Source organism: Amphimedon queenslandica, unplaced genomic scaffold (assembly GCF_000090795.2).
Source record: "Amphimedon queenslandica unplaced genomic scaffold, v1.1 AMPQUscaffold_13399, whole genome shotgun sequence".
Classification (NCBI taxonomy): domain Eukaryota; kingdom Metazoa; phylum Porifera; class Demospongiae; order Haplosclerida; family Niphatidae; genus Amphimedon; species Amphimedon queenslandica.
The window spans coordinates 137,935-159,247 of NW_003546365.1; the positions used below are offsets into that span (position 1 = coordinate 137,935).

The 21,313-nt window shown below is 33.9% G+C and overlaps 8 protein-coding genes and 1 long non-coding RNA gene across 10 annotated transcripts; 6 read left to right on the top strand and 3 right to left on the bottom strand.

Annotated features, from left to right (window-relative positions):
• Window positions 1–893: 893 nt before the first annotated feature.
• On the top strand, window positions 894–1,406 carry LOC109582146 (uncharacterized). Its single transcript, XM_019996767.1, has 2 exons — window positions 894–967; window positions 1,009–1,406. The coding sequence occupies exons 1-2, from the start codon at window positions 904–906 to the stop codon at window positions 1,305–1,307; spliced, it is 363 nt and encodes a 120-aa protein (XP_019852326.1). The 5' UTR covers window positions 894–903; the 3' UTR covers window positions 1,308–1,406.
• Window positions 1,407–2,574: 1,168 nt separating this feature from the next.
• Window positions 2,575–3,352, top strand: LOC109582145 (uncharacterized). The gene is made up of 4 exons (XM_019996766.1): window positions 2,575–2,816; window positions 2,883–2,972; window positions 3,022–3,132; window positions 3,177–3,352. The coding sequence occupies exons 1-4, from the start codon at window positions 2,711–2,713 to the stop codon at window positions 3,338–3,340; spliced, it is 471 nt and encodes a 156-aa protein (XP_019852325.1). The 5' UTR covers window positions 2,575–2,710; the 3' UTR covers window positions 3,341–3,352.
• Window positions 3,353–3,605: 253 nt separating this feature from the next.
• LOC109582147 (uncharacterized) lies at window positions 3,606–4,017 on the top strand. The gene is made up of 3 exons (XR_002184942.1): window positions 3,606–3,676; window positions 3,750–3,861; window positions 3,905–4,017. It is a non-coding gene; the product is annotated as an uncharacterized LOC109582147 (long non-coding RNA).
• Window positions 4,018–5,240: 1,223 nt separating this feature from the next.
• Window positions 5,241–7,239, top strand: LOC109582135 (uncharacterized). Its single transcript, XM_019996752.1, has 9 exons — window positions 5,241–5,247; window positions 5,832–5,911; window positions 5,959–6,178; window positions 6,245–6,328; window positions 6,380–6,496; window positions 6,540–6,589; window positions 6,643–6,684; window positions 6,731–6,947; window positions 7,007–7,239. The coding sequence occupies exons 1-8, from the start codon at window positions 5,241–5,243 to the stop codon at window positions 6,902–6,904; spliced, it is 774 nt and encodes a 257-aa protein (XP_019852311.1). The 3' UTR covers window positions 6,905–6,947; window positions 7,007–7,239.
• A 233-nt stretch (window positions 7,240–7,472) lies between these two features.
• Window positions 7,473–8,972, top strand: LOC100634064 (palmitoyltransferase ZDHHC3-like). The gene is made up of 10 exons (XM_003386741.2): window positions 7,473–7,636; window positions 7,711–7,799; window positions 7,860–7,933; window positions 7,994–8,070; window positions 8,121–8,165; window positions 8,218–8,279; window positions 8,355–8,442; window positions 8,491–8,563; window positions 8,615–8,726; window positions 8,773–8,972. Exons 1-10 carry the CDS (start codon window positions 7,518–7,520, stop codon window positions 8,868–8,870), a joined length of 837 nt encoding a protein of 278 aa, XP_003386789.2. The 5' UTR covers window positions 7,473–7,517; the 3' UTR covers window positions 8,871–8,972.
• On the bottom strand, window positions 8,886–10,020 carry LOC100632921 (transmembrane protein 147-like). The gene is made up of 6 exons (XM_003386732.3): window positions 9,904–10,020; window positions 9,785–9,854; window positions 9,678–9,737; window positions 9,526–9,631; window positions 9,311–9,426; window positions 8,886–9,220 (listed from the first exon to the last, which is right to left on the bottom strand). The coding sequence occupies exons 1-6, from the start codon at window positions 9,978–9,980 to the stop codon at window positions 9,002–9,004; spliced, it is 648 nt and encodes a 215-aa protein (XP_003386780.1). The 5' UTR covers window positions 9,981–10,020; the 3' UTR covers window positions 8,886–9,001.
• A 31-nt stretch (window positions 10,021–10,051) lies between these two features.
• Window positions 10,052–10,522, bottom strand: LOC105312832 (39S ribosomal protein L14, mitochondrial-like). The gene has a single exon (XM_011405771.2). The coding sequence runs from the start codon at window positions 10,493–10,495 to the stop codon at window positions 10,085–10,087; it is 411 nt and encodes a 136-aa protein (XP_011404073.1). The 5' UTR covers window positions 10,496–10,522; the 3' UTR covers window positions 10,052–10,084.
• Window positions 10,523–10,887: 365 nt separating this feature from the next.
• On the bottom strand, window positions 10,888–14,469 carry LOC109582144 (transcriptional regulator Erg-like). Its single transcript, XM_019996764.1, has 8 exons — window positions 13,796–14,469; window positions 13,526–13,732; window positions 13,381–13,464; window positions 13,251–13,337; window positions 13,049–13,183; window positions 12,886–12,984; window positions 12,114–12,371; window positions 10,888–11,651 (listed from the first exon to the last, which is right to left on the bottom strand). The coding sequence occupies exons 1-8, from the start codon at window positions 14,274–14,276 to the stop codon at window positions 11,044–11,046; spliced, it is 1,959 nt and encodes a 652-aa protein (XP_019852323.1). The 5' UTR covers window positions 14,277–14,469; the 3' UTR covers window positions 10,888–11,043.
• A 67-nt stretch (window positions 14,470–14,536) lies between these two features.
• On the top strand, window positions 14,537–21,298 carry LOC100634317 (sodium/potassium-transporting ATPase subunit alpha-1-like). Of its 2 annotated transcripts, none has more exons than XM_019996762.1 (27): window positions 14,537–14,795; window positions 14,861–14,920; window positions 14,987–15,187; window positions 15,294–15,356; window positions 15,405–15,455; window positions 15,863–15,997; window positions 16,177–16,294; window positions 16,487–16,573; window positions 16,859–17,040; window positions 17,628–17,769; window positions 17,842–17,918; window positions 17,990–18,087; window positions 18,195–18,327; window positions 18,406–18,457; window positions 18,505–18,557; window positions 18,600–18,682; window positions 18,742–18,805; window positions 18,863–19,046; window positions 19,276–19,339; window positions 19,476–19,518; window positions 19,577–19,754; window positions 19,808–19,909; window positions 19,973–20,222; window positions 20,422–20,593; window positions 20,709–20,839; window positions 20,928–21,118; window positions 21,174–21,298. In XM_019996762.1, exons 1-27 carry the CDS (start codon window positions 14,661–14,663, stop codon window positions 21,200–21,202), a joined length of 3,078 nt encoding a protein of 1,025 aa, XP_019852321.1. In that variant the 5' UTR covers window positions 14,537–14,660; the 3' UTR covers window positions 21,203–21,298. The 2 variants fall into 2 exon arrangements, with proteins under 2 accessions (XP_019852321.1, XP_019852322.1); XM_019996763.1 differs by having other exon boundaries at window positions 14,538–14,795; window positions 19,479–19,518.
• Window positions 21,299–21,313: the final 15 nt, after the last annotated feature.

The following is a 21,313-nucleotide window of genomic DNA, read 5'->3' on the forward strand; positions in this document are numbered from 1 at the left end:
ATTTATTATTACAGGGGCTACCTCATCTCAACACATAGCTACAGTACCTAATGCAGCATATGAAGATATTAATAAATCTAATAAACTAAATATTAATGTTAATCCAGCTTATGGTGAGGTGAGAGGAACAACAACTGTACAGCAACAACACGTGACTTATGAAGAAATTAATTTTTAACAATTTTATAAAAAAATATAATAACATACTTTATACTTTTAACTCAAATTAAAATTATGTGAATCAATATCCTGGCCCTTTGCACTAATGCATGGTGTTGATTTGGTAAACATTCAGTATTAAACAGGGTATTTGAGAATTTGGCTTATTTAAAAAAATTGTCATAACTCAAAAATTTTAGCTCAAACTTTTTACATATAGCATAAGTACATCAATATGCATCAGAAAAAGTAATTAAGAAATGGACATTTGGTTAACATTTATTAACATTTGGTTTGTTCATCATTGATGCTTTATTTACTTTCTTTGTTAACGGAATGCTAATATCACAAGTAAAATAGTAATAATTCACACATTGTATTACATTCACATAATGTACATGTACATGTACATCCTCCATTTAGATATTAGCAGTATTGTGCAATAGAACATTTGTTGGTGAAGAGATACGGTCGTCTAGTGGGCAAACCAAAGGAATCTAAAATGAGTTTAATTACAGCAGTGTGTGGGCGTGGTTAGTTATTAATGGTTATTATTAATTAATTATTATTTTAATTACAGGTCCAATGTGGCTTTGGTGTCTACCTTTTACTAAAGCAAGAATACCTGATCCTATCCCTCCCTCTGATATTGCTCTTAATCAATTTGTTTAATTTATGAATCAAGGATTTAATTTTTTTAATTTTAAATATTCAATTGGCCAGTCATAGTGACACACCCCCACTATGCAGAGCAAAATGCTGCTTCAGATATTCTTCTTGCAACTTTTCCAGTTTATTTATAGTGCAGGTAAGAAGCAATTAATAGAATCCACTTCTTATTCCTTACAGAAATAACAGTTCAGCCAGTGTCTATTAATACAACACTCAACTCTACTGTTGTCTTCTCTTGTGAAGCTACTGCTGACGAACTTACTTTCAGAGTTAATAATACACCAGCTACTAATGGAGCTGCTATGGATAAAGGATTTAGTGTAACAACAAGTGGTAGTGGTGGTACTAGGAGTGCAGAGCTACAAGCAATAGCTTATGAACACAATAATAATACTGAAATAAGGTGTAGAGCTAGTACTGATGATCCTCCTCAAATAGTGTTTAGTGATACAGCAATACTAATGATACAAGGTTAGTGCTGGATATGTGTGTGTCATTAGTCACTTCTTTAGGTCTATTGGATAGTGTTGTTGATCTGGATTATACCTTTATTAATGGATCCAGTGTATTATTAACATGGACAGCTCCTTATACACTGGATAATGTACCTATCACTGGATACTATATAGTCAATGGATCAGTGAACATTACTACTACTAACAAGAGTATTATATTATCAGCTACTAATCCTGATCCTTGTATATTAAATAATGTATCAGTTTCTCCTATTAATGATGTTGGAATAGGTTCATCTAATAATATCAGTTTTTATTATGAAAGAGGTTAGTCCTACTATGGCTTCATGTATATGTTCACAGTGTATCTTTCAGTTCCTCTCATTACTCCTCCTGTATCAGTGGTACCAGTAATTGATGGACAACTAATATCATTGAATATCAGTATTAATGTAAGTATATTCACTATAAGCTCAATTGTAAACTAACAGGAAATGCATGCATAGCAAATGATTATTGTTGACATAACATTAGTTTGAGTTATTGCTACACACGCTCATTCAAACATAGGTCAGTACACTATGTAAAGGAGAGTATCCTAATAGTATAACAGTTAGTATACTGAATACTGATAACGCAGTAATAAACAATACCAGTATACCAACACAAGTTAATGATCAACTGATGATTACTGGAGTAATAACTGTACCTAATAATTTAAATACATTTATTGTTAATGTATCACTGAGTAATAATGGAGGAGAATATCTACCTATACCTTCTTTTGGATTTGGTAAAAAACTGCAGCGTTGCATATATTCTTTACTTCTCTTATACATTAGGTTTTCTTGGTCCAGTTACTAACATTGACTCTTCAATTGACAACTGTTCTACTATTGATATAACATGGACTGCTCCTACAGCTGATGATAGAGTATCTATACTGTATTACATACTAAGAATATATGATGCTATTACTGGTAGTCTAGTGGATACTGTAGCAGTATATGATACCAGTTATCAGTTTGTGGATAATAATTTATTTTTTCATCGTTATACATATGTTATAACTGGAGTTAATGAATTAGGAGAAGGAATATCTAATAATGATACATTCTCATATCAAAGAGGTACAATAAACAATAATTACTGAATAAATGATTTTATGTTTATTTAGTACCAAGAACAGTGACGGAAGCTGGTTCAGATATATTGACATTTAATCAATCTAGTGCTACTGCTTCCTTTAATATACCGGTACCAGTAATATCATGTTATTAATGTACTTTTGTCAACTTTAATAATTACAGATTACATTGGAGTGTACTGGTGAAGCTCCTGAGAATGCTACAGTTACTATACAGTGTAATGGAACTGGTGCTGTGTATTATAGCACATATTTAGTAGCAAATGCTCATTTACCAATGAATATAACAGGATCAGTACCAGTACCACTACATCAACAGTGTACCATCACTGTTGTATTTAGTAATGAGGCTGGTAGTAGTGAACCATTTATACTAGCATTTGGTGAGTATTCAGTAGTGCTCAGTATAATGTTAATGTACATGTATTATTCATCACATTATTATACAGACACTACTCTACCTATCAGTAATACACCATCTCCTACTAATACTCCATTAGTTACTAGCACACCAGGTATAACTTCACCTAATAGTACTGGTGAGTTATATAATACACAATATTATTATTATTATTTATATTTATATAGTTATCATCATACCAGTAGTAATATCACTGACTATTGTTATAATAATAATAATAATAACAGCAGTGTGTGTCACTGTGTTGGTGTTTGCTGTGTATAAAAGGAACAGGAATAGTAAGATAATGGTAATACTTATTAATTATTATTTATTATTACAGGGGCTACCTCATCTCAACACATAAGTACAGTACCTAATGCAGCATATGAAGATATTAATAAATTTAATAAATTAAATATTAATGTTAATCCAGCTTATGGTGAGGTGAGAGGAACAACAACTGAACAGCAACAACACGTGACTTATGAAGAAGTTAATTTTTAACAATTTTATAAAAAAAATATAACAGCATATTTTATACTTTTAACTCAAATTAAAATTATATGAATCAATATCCTGGCCCTTTGCACTGTATTTAGCAATGGTGTTGATTTGGTAAACATTCAGTATTAAACAGGGTATTTGAGAATTTGGCTTATTTAAAAATGTTCATAACTCAAAAATTTTAGCTCAAACTTTCTACATAGCATATAAGTATATCAATGTGTATAAGAAAATGTAATTAAGAAATGGACGTTTGGTTAACATTTATTAACATTTGGTTTGTTCATCATTGATGCTTTATTTACTTTCTTTGTTAACGGAATGCTAATATCACAAGTAAAAATAATAATAATCCACACATTGTATTACATTCACATAATGTACATGTACATGTACATCCTCCATTTAGATACTAGCAGTATTGTGCAATAGAACGTTTGTTGAAGTGAAGAGATACGGTCGTCCTGTGGGTAAACCAAAGGAATCTAAAATGAGTTTAATTACAGCAGTGTGTGGGCGTGGTTAGTTATTAATGGTTATTATTAATTATTATTTTAATTACAGGTCCAATGTGGCTTTGGTGCCTACCTTTTACTAAAGCAAGAATACCTGATCCTATCCCTCCCTCTGATATTGCTCTTAATCAATTCGTTGTTTAATTTATGAGTTAATAATTTTTAGTATTATTGATTTTTTAACGATGTAAATGATATTATTTTTACGGAATTGATTTGAATCATTATCAAAATTTTATGCAATTTCATAGAAATCAAAATATAAAAATGCCGAGTAACCATTTATCAAGGTTAAATATAAACTAATTTTAATAAAATAATTGCAATGTTGGCTGCAATTGCTAGCTCAGTCTACCTCAAAAGAAAGTCAAGCTCAAAAGCTACTCCCTTGGCATAGGCTTTTTAAAAATCAAGATGCTGTTTTTACTTTTCTTTCTTTTGCTGCAGCAATATGTATACTGTGCTAGTAAGTAGATTGTATCTGTTTTATTCATTTTATTGTCATTATAGATATAACAGTACAGCCAGTGTCTATTAATACAACACTCAACTCTACTGTTGTCTTTTCTTGTGAAGTTATTGCTGATGACCTTAGTTTCAGAGTTAATAATACACCAGCTACTGACGAAGCTAATATGAATAAAGGATTCAGTGTAACAACAAGTAATAATGGTGGTACTAGAAGAGCAGAGCTACAAGCAATAGCTTATGAATATAATAATAATACTGAAGTGAGGTGTAGAGCTAGTACTGATGATCCTCCTCAAATAGTGTTCAGTGATACAGCAATACTAATGATACAAGGTTAGCACTCTGTGACTGTGACATTATTTATCATTTCTCCTTCAGGTCTATTGGATAGTGTTGTTGATCTGAATTATACTTTTATTAATGGATCCAGTGTATTATTAACATGGACAGCTCCTTATACACTGGATAATGTACCTATCACTGGATACTATATAGTCAATGGATTAGTGAATATTACTACTACTAACAAGAGTATTATATTATCAGCTACTAATCCTGATCCTTGTATATTAAATAATGTATCAGTTTCTCCTATTAATGATGTTGGAATAGGCTCATCTAATAATATCAGTTTTTATTATGAAACAGGTTAGCATTACTATGGCTTCATGTATATGTTCACAGTGTATCTTTCAGTTCCTCTCATTACTCCTCCTGTATCAGTGGTACCAGTAGTTAATGGACAACTAATATCATTGAATATCAGTATTAATGTGAGTATATTCACCATAAGCTCATCACACAATGAGTAAACTAACAGGAAATGCATGCATAGCAAATGAATATTGTTGACATACTTCAGTTCACCTTATTCCCACACACACAAACTCATCCATAGGTAAGTGAACTATGTGATGGAGAGTATCCTAACAATGCAACAGTTAATATACTGAATATTAATAATGAGATACAAGATAGTACCAGTATACCAACACAAGTTAATGATCAACTGATGATTACTGGAGTAATAACTGTACCTAATAATTTAAATACATTTATTGTTAATGTATCACTGAGTAATAATGGAGGAAAATATCTACCTACACCTTCTTTTGGATTTGGTAAAAAACTGCAGCGTTGCATATATTCTTTACTTCTCTTATGCATTAGGTTTTCTTGGTCCAGTTACTAACATTGACTCTTCAATTGACAACTGCTCTACTATTGATATAACATGGACTGCTCCTACAGTTGATGATAGAGTATCTATACTGTATTACATACTAAGAATATATGATACTATTACTGGTAGTCTAGTGGATACTGTATCAGTAGATGATACCAGTTATCAGTTTGTGGATAATAATTTATTTATTCATCGTTATACATATGTTATAACTGGAGTTAATGAATTAGGAGAAGGAATATCTAATAATGATACATTCTCATATCAAAGAGGTACAATAAACAATAATTACTGAATAAATGATTTTATATTTATTTAGTACCACAATCAGTTACAGAAGCAGGTTTTAATATAGCAGCATTTAATCAAACTAGTGCTAATGTTTCCTTCAATATACCAGTAATATCATGTTATTAATATTTATTATTATCAAAATATTATTACAGATTACATTGGAGTGTACTGGTGAAGCCCCTGGGAATATTAGTGTTACTATAGAGTGTAATGGAACTGGTGTTGTATATAATGACACTACACTAGTGGAATATGCTAAACGACCAATGATCATAACAGGATCAGTACTAGTACCACTATATCAACAGTGTAATATCACGGTTGTATTTAGCAATGGTGTTGGTAGTAGTGATCCATTTATTCTAGCATTTGGTAAGTATTCATTCATATACTTATGTGTATTAAAACTATTATTTTTTATTAAAATTGTTTTAATAGTTGCAAATATTCTTCCTACAACTTCATCAACAAGTGCCACATCAACCATATCTCCAACTGTTTCAACAAGAACATCATCATCAGGTAATTCAGCTTATATTTATTAATACACAGAGTAATTGATTCATTATGTAGTTATCATCATTATAAGTGTCTTTGCTGGTGGTGGTTTAGTTATATTGCCTATGATTATAATTTTTTGCTGTTTATCACTGAGGTTATATCATAAAAAGAAGCTGCGCATTGAAAGAAGTTAGTGTCTTGTTTTAATCAAAAATAATATAATTATAAATAGGAGCTTCTGAGTCACATGGATTGCCTAATGAGCGAGTTTCATTTGATGGAGTAAGCTAATTATTTTATTATGTATTTGTATTTTTAATAATTATTTACAATAGTCTTCTGCCCATTCATCAGTAGGCAGTACTACTCAAGAGACAGTATGCTTATAAAATAAAAGAATATTTTGTTTATTTTATTTTTTAGAAACTCTGTCCTTCACAATCAACAAACACCAGTGAACCTCATGCTAGTACTACAAAGGAAGCTGCTACTGGAGGAGGAGCTACTGCTAGTGGTACTACTGTAATTGGAGCTACTGGAGGAGATACTAATCCACCAGCAATACCTGATGATGAGGAAAGTAAAGGAGCTACTTGAGGAGCTACTACTACTATTTAACACATCATGTTAATTAACGATGGTAAATATAATAGTTATATGCATCTTATTTGATATAATTTATTTAATTATCTTGTGTAGATTCACATTTTCCCTCAGCTCCTCCTCCTCTGCCTCTCCATTATCTTTTTACTTGTAATGCGTGCTATTAAAGCAAAAGCTGTGTGTTTGATTATAGACTGGCCTCACTCAGACTGGTTGTATATGTCTATCATTTTTAATGTCTATAGTATTTAAATAATGATATTGATTGTTATATTTTTTATAATTGCTTTAACACATTTCATTTAATTGTCAGATTGGTCTTGTTTTTTTTTTAATTAATGTCTTTATGCTATGTAAAAGCATGAGCTAATAATTAGAGCTTAAATTTTTGAGTTATAGCCAGTGAAAAATGAACCAATCAATTTATAAAGGAACCCTTGTGAAAAATGGTTTTAAAATCACCCGTAATTTTTAATTGATGTAGTTATGCTATGAAAAGAGTTCAAGCCAAACTGAACTTCAATTTTTAAAGTTATGGCAATTTTATTTTAGCCCCGCCCATTATTATTATTTTTTACATGGCGGCCAATCACAAGCTCCTGTAGAGATGGTGTTTCATAAAGATCCTCTTGGGATAATCGTCTTCCTTTCTGTGCATCTCCTCCTCCTCTACGGGGATATTGTTGTCGTTTACTATGTCATTGAATATGGCGGAGAACACGAAGGGTGAGAAGAAAAGTGGCTGTTATAATAATTATTATTATTAGCACTAATAATTATTCTATTTTTGTGTTTGTTAGATCTGGTCGTACAGTAATGGCTCTTTTTGTTCATTTATTCTACATTATGGCTGCTTTCTCTCATTTGAGGGCTGCATTTTCTAATCCAGGTAAGTGAGTGACACACCCTTTTACTTTAGTGACACCCACACTAATTAATTAATTTGTAGGATATGTACCACAGTCGAGAATAAAAATTGATTTTTCGTCTGATATTGAGCAAGGAAAGAAGAAAAGGAAGAAGGTTTGTTTGATAAATATAATGAAAAAAAATTATTAATTAAATGATAATTATTATTATTAGGAGTTGCCTAGTTTTGATGAGTGGACAGTTTGTACGAAATGTGAAACCTATCGACCGCCAAGATCCCACCACTGCAGGTACTGCATGCACTAGATCACATGATTAATGAGTCACGTGACTTGGTTAGGATTTGTGGACGCTGCGTGAGACGAATGGATCACCACTGTCCATGGTACGCCCACGTATATTGATTAAATGTGTTTTAGCATTAATTTTTATATTAGGATTAATAATTGTGTTGGTGAACTCAATTTTAAATATTTTTATTTATTTCTAGTATACACTGGTAAGTTATTATTAATTTTATTATCATTATTATTATTATTATTATTATTATTATTATTATTATTATTATTAATAGATTTACTATGCTGCTATGCTTTCATACTGGTACTGTGGGATTGGGTTTCAAACTGGCACAAGGAGGTGGAGCAGGGGAAACTGGATCGGTGAAAAACAATAATAAAACTATTGTCTATTTTTAATCATTTGTTTAGGATCTTAACTCTCATCGTGTTTTTCGAGATTATGATTTTTGGTGTCTTTCTCGGAGGAATGATATTTGCACAAGTTAGTTGACCACGCCCACAAATGACCACGCCTTTTTATACCCACCACCAGACACTAGCAGTATTGTGTAATCGTAATGCCATTGAGATCAGAAGATACGGTCGGCCCATGTCATTCCCAAGTGTCTCAAAGATTAGTCTTATCACTGGCGTATGTGGGAGAGGTTAGTTAATACCATGTATACATTATGAGCCACGCCTCCTCTTAAGGTTCGAAGATCTGTTGGATAGTTCCATGTGTCACTGCTCACATTCCCGAGCCCATTCCGCCGTCTGATAAATTCACAGACATTAACCAATTTATATAAGAGGGAGGGAGAAACGAGAAGATATTTTTTATATTAATGAATTATAATTAATAGTTATAATAATAATGATTGCAGTTTCTATTAATACTAATTCTTCCTCAATACATGATCCACACACACACACAGAGAAGCTACTGATGAAGTACCATTGCTGTTACACCAGTAGCTAGAGCAGCCAGGCCGTGTATTCCTAGTGTAGCCCATGATCCAAATAATATTAATAAATTATTAAATAGGATTTGACGATATATAATGATGGATATGAGGACACCTAATAGAGAGAGAACATTAATAGATGTGTCTTTCCTGCTCCATAGCCACAAGAAAGTACAAACTGAGAAAATGAATATCTAAACAAAAAGATAATTAAAGGAATAAAATTATTACACTACAAATCATAAAAGCATAATTTATAACAAGATTTGTATGTGTCTCCTCACTAGATTGAAGTTTGATATGAAGCTCATTTGTATGTATTTCCAATCAAATTCTGTTCCTCTGGCCCCAAACCACAACGGGAGGAATCTTGTAGCTATAGCCTCACTTGATGCCCAACCTAAAAATGTATTAATCTAACGGTTAATTTTTGCAAATCAGTCAAAAATGAGCAGTGTGGATCATAAAATTTTAATCAAGTTTTTGTATCGTTTCTTACCAATAGCGGTAACTAATATTTTCTTGTCTCCTTTCCCTAGCAGTTTAGTTATTATTAGATAAAGTCCAAGTATGTCAATTACATCAACTGAACACTTTACAAAATCCTGTTCAATAACTATTAATAACTAGCCACACCTACAAAACACTAACCATTAATAATGTTTCATCGTCCGTTTCACTTTGAGGATAAAAAGTGGCCAGTAACATCATCTGAAATAAAAAGAAAAATCACGTGATGGTCACATGATAATGTGTACTTTAACTAATTGGGTTAGAACGTAAGCCACGCCTACCCTCAGACAACTCCATATTGATGAAGATTCCATCCTATAGAATAAGATCACGTGATTAGAGGAAAAAAGGAGGGAACACTTACAATCCAGAGAATCTATAGGTGATAACCAGTGGCCCATAAGTCAGGGCAACACAATTTATAAAATGGAAGAAAGTCATTTCACATGTACAGTACCGCCCACGCAACTAACTCAAGCAAAAACCCACGCCCATCCACGTGGTTACAGTACTAATAATAAATAACTTTTATTATAATACAATAATTAAATGAATCTGTTACACATTGCAATAATTTTAGAGAATTTGTCTTTCCTGAGTCTCATCTTGGTTGGTAGTGGTATCGATATTCTAGTACCCACAGGTTCATTCTTCTCATTAAGGAGTACAATGTACCACTTGTCGTATACAGGCAGGTCCTTGCTAGGCCGAGTGTTAGTCACTATCATTGCATTGTGGACCTTTCCTCTGTGAGCTATCTTTATTATGTCACCGAATCCAGCCACCTTATTGTTCTTGGGTAGGGCTATACAGTACGGCCTGTCAGTTAATGTGGTTTTCTTTGCGTTGATGGAATTATCAGCGAAATACAGTTTCGTTAGCTTTATAACTGATCGGACCTGAAGAGATGAGAAAGGAGAAACACAGAATGACTTGAGTTCTTTGAACAACGCCATTTTATTATAGCCACACCCATTGACAAACTAAGCCACGCCTTTATTTTATTTTTATTCATGATCAAACAGATCAATCATTATCGTTATCGTTATTGATTAAAAGTAAGCGAAAATTGCAAATCAATTACTACAACACTGATCCTTTATCTCTTAATTCTTTCTAATGTTTCTATCAGATCAAGGATATACAAATATGGTTATGCAAACTACAAAGGAAATTAAGCATTCAATTTCAAATTATACTGCACTTCCTGACTGATTCCGTGTTTCTATACTAATTTGTTAATAAAACTGATAATAGAAGAGGTATGACTTTTGTCATGGGTGTAGTGGGTTCACTGGGTTTTATTGGATTGCATGCAAAGGTCGCTGGTTGACCTAATAATAAGAAATTCCCTTCACTTTTCACTAAAATTCTATAAAAATTAAAATAATAATATTTACAAAAATGATTATAAATCGTAAAAACCTGAAATGAGTGTATGAATGAGCTATGAATAATAATGAGTCCGTGATTGAATCATGAATATTTAATGAGTGCACCACGATCAATTGAATATATTGTCAACCGTCCCCTGTGTTATTGTTGGCATGCTACCAGCTGGTATATTAAACATAGGCAATGATGAAGAAGACAGTGTTATAGAAGCAGCAGCTGTAGTATTAATGTCACTCTCATTAGTGCTAAAACCCTCTCCACTGCCTCCTCCTATCAGTGATGACATTATCAATCCTTCGTTTAGCTCTTCTTCACTTCCCCTTCCTTCCTGACAATAGCTTTGATCATCTTTACCAGGAATGTTGTTATTATTATTATTTAAGCTGAAGCTTCTCCTGTCATCCTTCTTCACATTTGGTATTGAGCTTTGCGAAGAACCAGAGCTGATATACTTAGCTATTGTATCGAAATTGAACTTGTACACGTATCTCTTCCCATGCACTTTATGCATTATTTTCTTATCATAGTAATAACGAATGGCCCTGCTCAACTTGTCATAATTCATACTAGGTTTGCGTTTCCTCATACCCCACAGCATAGAAACCGCCTCTGGGTCCTGGAGCTTAAATTCTCCATCGTTCCCGGCCCACGTTATGATATTGGAGTGTTTCTCATCTTGTAAAAGCTCCAACAAAAACTGCCACAGTTGTATCTGACCTAATTTAGCAAAGAAAGAGAGAGAGAGAGAGAGAGGTAGTGAACGCTAACTGCATGTACATGCATGTACTCATTGATACGGCTTCATAAATATGTACTCTAGACTATGTACTATATATTGTTGTTGGACATGATAGTACACATCGATACATAAAAGCATGTAATGCTACATGCATGTACATGTACTTGTGTCTGTGCGTGTTTGTATTATTGATTGTGTATTGTTAATGATAGTGAAAGACAAACTAAGACTAGCCAAGAGAGAGAGATATACAGTTGTACTAGTTTTGAACCATTGCCAAATCTACTGGCAGTCAACTCCAGGTAGCCAGTGTGACAGCTAGTCATATCAAGGACATATTGTACATGTACATGTACATAATAAACAATACATGTAGTCGTGTATGTATTATTATGTAGATGTACGTATTGTCATTGTACTAGGTGTAGACATTAAGTTACCTTGATGTGATATGAATGGAGATATATTAGCAAGAGAAGGAGGTGGCGGTATCATCATTGCTGTGGAGGGGAGATGAGATAGAGGGGAAGAGGGTTGGCCCATGGTCAGCTTAAGTACAGGAGAGAGAAGAGGAGAGGAGACTTTTGTATGTGTTGAGGGAATGTTCTTGAAATGAAGTGGAGAAGAAGTTGAGCCTGTATTGAATGCTGTAGACCAGTCAAATATACCAGCAGCTGTCGTCTGATCGACCCTACCATCTGATAATAAAATAAATAAAAATAAATACATATATAATTCATGATAAATAATAATGTATGCTTGTATATAAGTCTTTATCATTAATGAGGTCAATAAGGAAGTAGGTTTGTGTGTGTTCTGTTGTTATCAAAAGGCGAGGCACTCAATATCCTAACCACCAATGTTAGTCTTTTACTGACTACTCCCTCCAAACCCCAACCTGCCTATCATTAACGTATCCCTCATGCAATACAGCCCTGTATAATGTAATACCGTCCCATATAGCCCTGTATAATATAAATCATGCATTAATATAATATTATTAGTTATAGTCCTGTGTTATTTAATACAGTACAATAATGATAGTGTTTTACTGTATCATTGAAACTGTACACTAGTGGATTCAGGATGCACTGTAGCTTAATTGTAATTTAAATTGGCATTGTGTGCGTGTATGAGTGAGTGTATATTGTGTACTTAGGAAACTGGTGAGGAAGGAAGTACAAACAATATTACATCATTAATTAGGAATACCTCTCAGTCTGTTAGCACTGGTGCCAGGAGTATTGCTACCCAGAGGATAAGAGATACCTGTTAAAGTCATTGGACTTATTATCTGTCCTGCTGCAGCAACTATAAAGTAATAATTTCATGATGTCAACTTGCACTCTTCCTTTGACTACCCACACATTCTTACCTGCTGGGTAAAATCCCGCCGCAGCTGCAGCTGCTGCTCTCATTTGAGGACTATTCAAATAAATTTGTTCAGGATTGCTGCCACCTACAGCTCCAGTCGATTTATTCGGCTGCAATACAGACCCAGTGGCATAGTCTATTAATTATTTATAAAAAGAGAGAGAGAGAGATGGTGAGATGAAGGGATGAGTGTTTTTGTCTACCTTGCTGTGCCTTGAGCCAATAAGAGATATCACCGACTGATGCTCCTGGCCATAGATAATTAGTCCAGCCCAGTGAAGAATAATTGCCTGTACAAAGTGATAATTAATGAAAGACATGAGACATTTGTACTTTTCTGTTCTCCGTCTGGTAATTGATTTTCTGTTGAGGCAACCTTGATGTCAGCAATGACATCGCTTGATTTAGACATTGCAGCTATGATATATAATGACAAGGATTACTATTAATATATATTTATATTTTTATTATATATTACTATTTCTAGTGCAGAGAAGGTTGAGGTGTGATAGTAATACTTCCCCAGTGTGTGGCGGAGCACGTCTCATGAAATCTTCTTTAGAAAGCGAGAGAAGTTGCTCTCCGGTTAGTGCAAACTGCGACAGGTCGAACTGCTCTAAACTGAATTCTTTGACAGCCCATGATAGCCATTGTGACACATGCTCGACGCTCCAAGTGTTTGGATCTAAGCAAATAAATGCATTATGTAAACATTGTGATAGTCATTGGTGATATAATGGTGGCTGACCTTGTGGCAAGAAAAGACTCTCTCCACCTGTAGCTTCATGATGTTGCTCTTGTTTCAAGCCTAGAGTAGACCCATAGAGGACATTAGAGGCTGTATTACTGGAGCTTGTGCTGCTGCAAACTGGTGGCGAGTTGCTAGCTGTGGGCCTCTTAGAAGAGCTACTTGTCTCCTCTGCTTCATCATTGCTACTGCTGCTGGTTCGTTCCCGCTTGCGGGAGGAACTGTCTTCCTTAGCGACCGCAGTAGATGAGCTATTACTAGTCGTAGTAGGAACTGGAGCATCATGAGTTTTCATTACTAATGGAGGGGATCCTCTTCCTCCGGTAGGACTACTCCTGCTCCCGGGACTGGTTGGCGGTTCTTCTTGCTGCAGCTCAAACTGTTTAGCAGCATCATCAAGAGTGTTGAAGCTATGCCTTCGAGGGCCTCCTCCTGTCTTGCTAGTGTTGCTGAGTGAAGAAGACATCATGAGAGCAAGCATCAGGAGAGGAGAACAGTGGTTGCAATCTTTGTAAAAATTGTTTTAAAAAGTGAAAGAGAGAGTCTTCTTTTTCTTTCTCCCTCTTGCAGTGATTGATACAAAGTGCAGTAGATTTGTAGCTATTTTTTTATGACTTGACTATAAGTAGCAGTCCCAGGAAACTGTCAGGAAGCTTTCAAGCATAATTATGATAACACTTCTCATTAATTATTCATTATGCTAAGTCAATCAATTTAATTATTACAACAATTAATTAAATTGCAGCAGCACAGTAGCAGCTGCTGTCCTAAGAATTAAAGAATTTCTGTCTTTCCTTCTTCTGTTCGTTTCTTAGTTTCTTATAATTGTACATTTTATTGTATTAGTTATTAGATCTATGGTGCTATGATGTCTGAAACTCCTACCAGTGATGAAGGAAGAGGAAGAGCAGGAGGAAGGAAAAGAGTAGGATGGTGGAGGCGGTTCAAAGGCAAAGGCGATGATGAAGGGATACAGGAACTGAAGAAAGAATTCAAAATGGCAAGTTATAGCAATTAGTAAAACAAATAATAATTTATTTTCAATTATTATTATTATTACTACAGGATTCACATATGATACCATTGGAAACTCTACTTGATAGGTTGAATACAAATGTTGAGGAGGTATTGTTGTAATTATTATTATTATTATTATTATTATTATTATTAATTTGTCGTTTTTCTTGGTAGGGGCTAAGCGAAGATTATGCAGCTGCAGTTTTAGAAAGAGACGGCCCGAATGCTCTCACTCCTCCAAGACAGACTCCAGAGATAATCAAATTCCTCAAACAATTATTTGGAGGATTTGCTGCTCTTCTTTGGGCCGGAGCCTTTCTCTGCATCGTATCATTCATAGCTCAAGTTGTACAAGGATCAACGGAATTTGATAATGTAATTTATATGATGTAGCATGTAATGCTTAGCATGTATTGGAGCGTATTGTATTGTACTATTGTATTGATGAATGGTAACAGATTGTATATGTACATGCACACAGTTGTATTTAGGTATTTCACTGATTGTTGTCGTCATTATTACCGGTATATTCTCTTATTATCAAGTAAAGAGAGAGAGAGGGAGAGAAAACATTTTAACTATTTGTTTTTAGGAAGCTAAAAGTGCTAGCATTATGAAAACATTCTCAAAACTTGTACCACAGGTTAACCAGTACAGGATATTATGCATAATTATTATAATACAGTGCAGCCTCTTTAATAAGGACACCTTTATAATGAGGGCATTTTCTAATGTCCCAATTGGTACAAGCCTATACAAAAGTACCTCTGAAATGAGGACACCTCTGTATTAAGGACAGGTAGTGTCGGCCTGATGGTGTCCTTAATAAAGAGGCTACACTGTACATGTATTAAGGACAGATAGTGTGGGCCATGGTGTCCTTAATAAAGAGGCTACACTGTACATGTATTAAGGACAGGTAGTGTGGGCCATGGTGTCCTTAATAAAGAGGCTACACTGTACATGTATTAAGGACAGGTAGTGTGGGCCATGGTGTCCTTGATAAAGAGGCTATACACTTGTACATTATTATTATCATTTATATTATAGACAGCAGTGGTAAAGAGAGGTGGTAGATTGTATCCATTATCAGCAGATGAGTTAGTTGTTGGTGATATTATTGATGTCAAAGCCGGCGATAGGTTGCCAGCTGATATAAGACTAATAAAATCATCTGGTTTTAAAGTAAATAATAATTATTTGGCAGTAGTAGCCTCTTCCTGATATTGTTATTAAATAATAAATAAGGAAATGTATAATAGCCAATCTCTCTGATCCCTCTCCTCCTCTCTCCCTCCTTTCTCCTCTAAAGAAATGGCCTCCATAAATGATACTTGAATTATCCTCCCTCTCTCCTCCATTAGGTTGATAACAGTGCATTGACTGGTGAATCAGATCCTTTGCTTCGTGTCCCAGACTCTTGTGATGAAAATCCACTGGAAACTAAAAACCTTGCATTTTTCTCAACCAATGCTGTAGAAGGTACATGTATATCACATTACTATTGTTATTGTTAATCTTCCTTGTTGATGTTATTCCTCTTCTTCTTCTTGTTGTTGTTGATGTTATTCTCCTTTTTCTTGTTGTTGTTGTTGTTGATGTTATTCTCCTTTTTCTTGTTGTTGTTGATGTTATTCTTTTTCTTCTTGTTGATTCTATTATTCTTGTTTTTAGGTACATGTACAGGTATAGTGGTTAACACAGGTGACCGTACAGTGATGGGTAGAATTGCAACACTGACCAGCACAATAAAGCAAGAAAGTAAATACATGATCATACATGCATAACATGAGAGTATAATATTTTTGTTTATACGTAATATCATCTCTTCCTATTGTACGTATCTATTACTCTCTTTTGTTACGCTCTTTCCTTTCTCTCTCTTCCTCTTTCTCTCTTCCTTCCTCATGTATCCCCAGATGTTTTTAGTCTATTAATGCAATCATGTAGTCAATTTGTACCTCAACATTTGTAATACATGTGTATTTAATTATCTACCCCCTTCCCTCTCCCCTCTCTCTCTCTCCCCCCTCTCTCTTTTCTCAGAGACTCCAATAGCGATTGAGCTCCATCACTTCATTATGATCATAACTTCAGTTGCAATTGTTCTTGGAGTGACATTCTTTGCCATTTGCTTCATACTAGGATATGAGTGGATCGATGCAGTCCTGTTTCTTATTGCAATCATAGTGGCCAATGTACCTGAGGGATTACTAGCTACAGTCACTGTATGTCTACATTATGTTATGTATGTACACTGTATATGTATCAGGTTTGCCATTAAACATATGCTTCAATATGGAGTAACTTTAAAAATTCATAAAAAATCTAATTTTGATCGGAATTAGCTCAAATTTGAAACACAGCTTAAAAACTTGTATATGCATCAGGGAAAATTATAAAAGTGGAGAATTCTCACCTTGTCATTTTTGGCAAAATTCAGCTCGTGACCCTGTACTATAGTACAAGGATTTTGGCCTGATTTTTTAGCAACTTTAAAATTTGTATAAAATGATCCGAATCAGCTCAAGCTTCATATAACATACATATAAGTACATGTACATGTATATACATCAGCTGAGATCTATGCCAAAAATGACAAAATCCTGTGGGAAACCTTCGTACATGTACATGTATGTACATGCAACACATGTATGTATGTACATGTATGTGTATTCATGTATTTGTCAAGGGAGGAAGGAACAAAAATAAATTATCATTATAATAATAAACCAGCTAGTCTATAGGGGAGGAAAAAGGAACAAAAACAAAGAATATAAATATATCATTGTTTTTGCTGTTAATTATTAATTAGGTTTGTTTAACGCTGACTGCTCAAAGAATGAAGATTAAGAATTGTCTTGTTCGTAATCTAGAAGCAGTGGAGACATTAGGATCAACCTCAGTGATATGTTCAGATAAAACTGGGACACTCACTCAAAACAGAATGACAGTTGGTTAGCATTACATATACTAATGTAGCTGGAATTGTTTTTACTTTTTTTACATTTTAAATGCATATACTGTAGCTCACATGTGGTATGATGGTAAAGTGTTTGGTGCTAATACAGATGAGACTCCAAATAACCCACTGATAACTAGAAGAGTAAGAATTATTATTATTATTATTTACTGTTGTTATTATTATCATTATCAATATACATGCTGTATGTATAGGAGATGACTCCTACATGGAATCATTTATCAAACATCATTGGTCTATGTAACAGAGCTTATTTTAAAGAAAATCAAACTGGACTTAATATACTAGACAAGTTAGAGCATTTAAATTAGAGTATACTAGTATCAATACTGTATTGTAGTATTATGATAGTATTAGTGTGTATTGTAGGTGTATTTATATTGTGTTGTATTACATTAGAGAGTGTATTGGTGACGCGTCTGAGTCAGCTTTATTGAAGTGTTATGAGTTGGAGGTCGGAAGTGCTCTAGTTTTACGAAATAAGTATATCAAGAAATCTGAAATACCTTTCAACTCTACCAACAAATTTCAAGTACATTTTATTTATTTATCTATCTATTCATTTATTTATTTATTTATTTATTTATTTATTTATTTATTTCCTCATCAGGTATCTGTACATGATGATCCTGAAACTGATGGTCATTTACTAGTAATGAAAGGTTTAATTAATTAATTTATTTATGACTAATTAATTAATTAATTATAGGGGCACCTGAAAGGATATTGTCTCGTTGTACAACATATTTATTAGATGGAGAGGTTAATTAAGTTTATTTGTTTTTATTGTTGTTGTTGTTTTAGGAGATGCCGGTTACTAATGACTTTAGTAAGGATTTTAATGATGCTTACATGGAGCTAGGTGGAATGGGAGAAAGAGTTCTAGGGTAACAATAACAAAGTTTTTATAATTATAATTATAGTAATAATAATAATTTTTTAATAGTTTCTGCATGTTACAGTTACCTGGTGAGACATTTCCTAAAGGTTTTGAATTCAACAACGAAGAGGTAGTTCATAATAATAATAATAATAATAATTATTATTATTATTATTATTATTGATAGGTTAATTTTCCATTGGAGGGTCTGTGTTTTGTTGGTTTGGTCTCAATGTTAGATCCTCCGCGGTCCAATGTACCGTTAGCCGTTAGTAAGTGCCGGACCGCGGGTATTAAAGTGATAATGGTAACTGGCGATCACCCTATCACTGCTAAAGCCATTGCCAAATCAGTCGGAATCATAAGTGAAGGTATTTATTATACAGCTACATGTATACAGTATAATGCTTTTTGGAGCCAATTTATGAAAAAAATCTTTAAAAATTGTGCTTGTACATGTAGGATGTACATGTACATATAGCTCAAGAATTGCTATGACCTTTTTGCACTGAATATTGTATGTAAAGTACATGTACATTATCAAGAGAGTACATAATAATGACTCTCAACATTGTGTGTATAATGTACATCTTGTTGTAGGTAGTTTGACTCCTGAAGATGTTGCTGAAGCCGAGACTATAACAATAAACGAGATAAGAGCAAAGTAACACCATAAGCTGTCAAATTTACCTTGAATTTCACCTCAACACTTGTTGTACCCACACACACACACACATACATACATACATTGTACATACATACACTGTACATACATAATGACACGGTCACACTTACATTAACAGCCAAGCAAAAGCGATAGTAGTTCACGGAAGCAAGCTAGCTGTGAGTTAGATCATCATTTAATTAATTAGCTGATACATACATGTATATACTATACTAGGACATGAATAATGATGAAGTTGACGGTGTATTAAATAATTACAACGAGATAGTGTTTGCTCGTACTTCACCGACTCAAAAGCTAAGGATTGTGGAAGGATGCCGTAGGGCAGGTTGGGTTGTGGCTGTCACTGGAGACGGAGTGAATGATGCACCAGCACTGAGGAGAGCTAATATTGGTACTGTTGTTGTTTATTGTTGTTTGTTGTTTATTGTTGTTGTTGTTTATTAGGTGTTGCTATGGGTATCACTGGATCTGATGTCTCTAAACAGGCTGCTGATATGATCCTTTTAGATGATAATTTTGCTTCAATTGTCACAGGAGTTGAAGAAGGTAGTCATTATTATTATTATAACTATTAATTTAGACATTTATTATTATTATTATTATTATTAGGTCGTCTGATATTTGATAATTTAAAGAAATCAATAGCATATACTCTAACGTCGAACATACCAGAGATCACTCCATTCCTAATCTTCATACTAGCATCAGTCCCACTGCCACTGGGTATCGTTACAATCCTCTTCATTGATCTAGGGACAGACCTTGTCCCTGCTGTATCACTAGCTTATGAAAAGGCAGAGAGCAACATAATGGAGAGGAAACCGAGAGATGCCAAACGGGACAAACTAGTTAATAACAGGTTTGACTAGCTTAATGTAATATGCTTTAAATTAAGTCACTTTTAATTGCGTGAAGCAAATATTGGGAATTTAGTAGGGGCTTTCTAAATGCTAGATTAAAGTGACAGATTAGTTTACAGTTCACCTAAAATTACAATAATAATGACTTATTTCATAAGGAGTCTTAATGTACCTATAATTATAATTATAACTTATTAGGTTAATATCTATGACATACGGGCAGATTGGTATGATCCAAGCACTGGCTGGTTTCTTTACTTACTTTGTTATAATGGGAGAGAACGGGTTCCTACCTCTTACTCTACTGGGACTACGCTCTGACTGGGATAACAGGGACCTACACGTCACTGATAGCTACGGACAAGATTGGGTACTTAAAATAAGAAATAACATACATGTATTGCTACATCTCTGTCCCTCTTTTCTTCTTTCTCTCTTTCCCTTTCTCTTTCTCCCCTTTCTTCTCTCCTCTCTCCTTCCTTTAGGGTTATGGTCCACGCAAGCAGTTAGAATACACTTGTCACACTGGGTTCTTTGTTAGTATCATAATAGTACAGTGGGCTGATCTCATTATCTGTAAGACAAGACTCAACTCTCTTTTTCAGCAAGGATTTAAGTATGGAATTTTAATGACATACATTAATAATAAGCCATAATCATTATTATTATTATTATTATTATTATTATTATTATTATTATTTTAGGAATCATTACTTGACCTTTGGCCTCATATTTGAGACTACCCTGGCTGTGTTCCTGGCCTATTGTCCGGGCCTTGAGAACCTAAGGTTTTATGGTCTTAGGTTTGAGTGGTGGTTTGTCGTTGTAGCATTTAGTCTCTTAATATTCATTTATGATGAAATAAGGAAGCTATTGATCAGAAGGAATCCTGGAGGTAATTAAGTTGTTGTTATTGTTGTTGTTGTTAATATTTGTTTATTATTTAATAGGTTGGGTTGAGAAAGAAACTTATTATTAGACACTATTAGAATTCATAATAGCTAGCCACGTATCATTACTATTATTATTATCATTTTAGAAGTGCAAAAGTGTATTCATACTATTCAAATTTAAACAGTTTCCCGCTTTG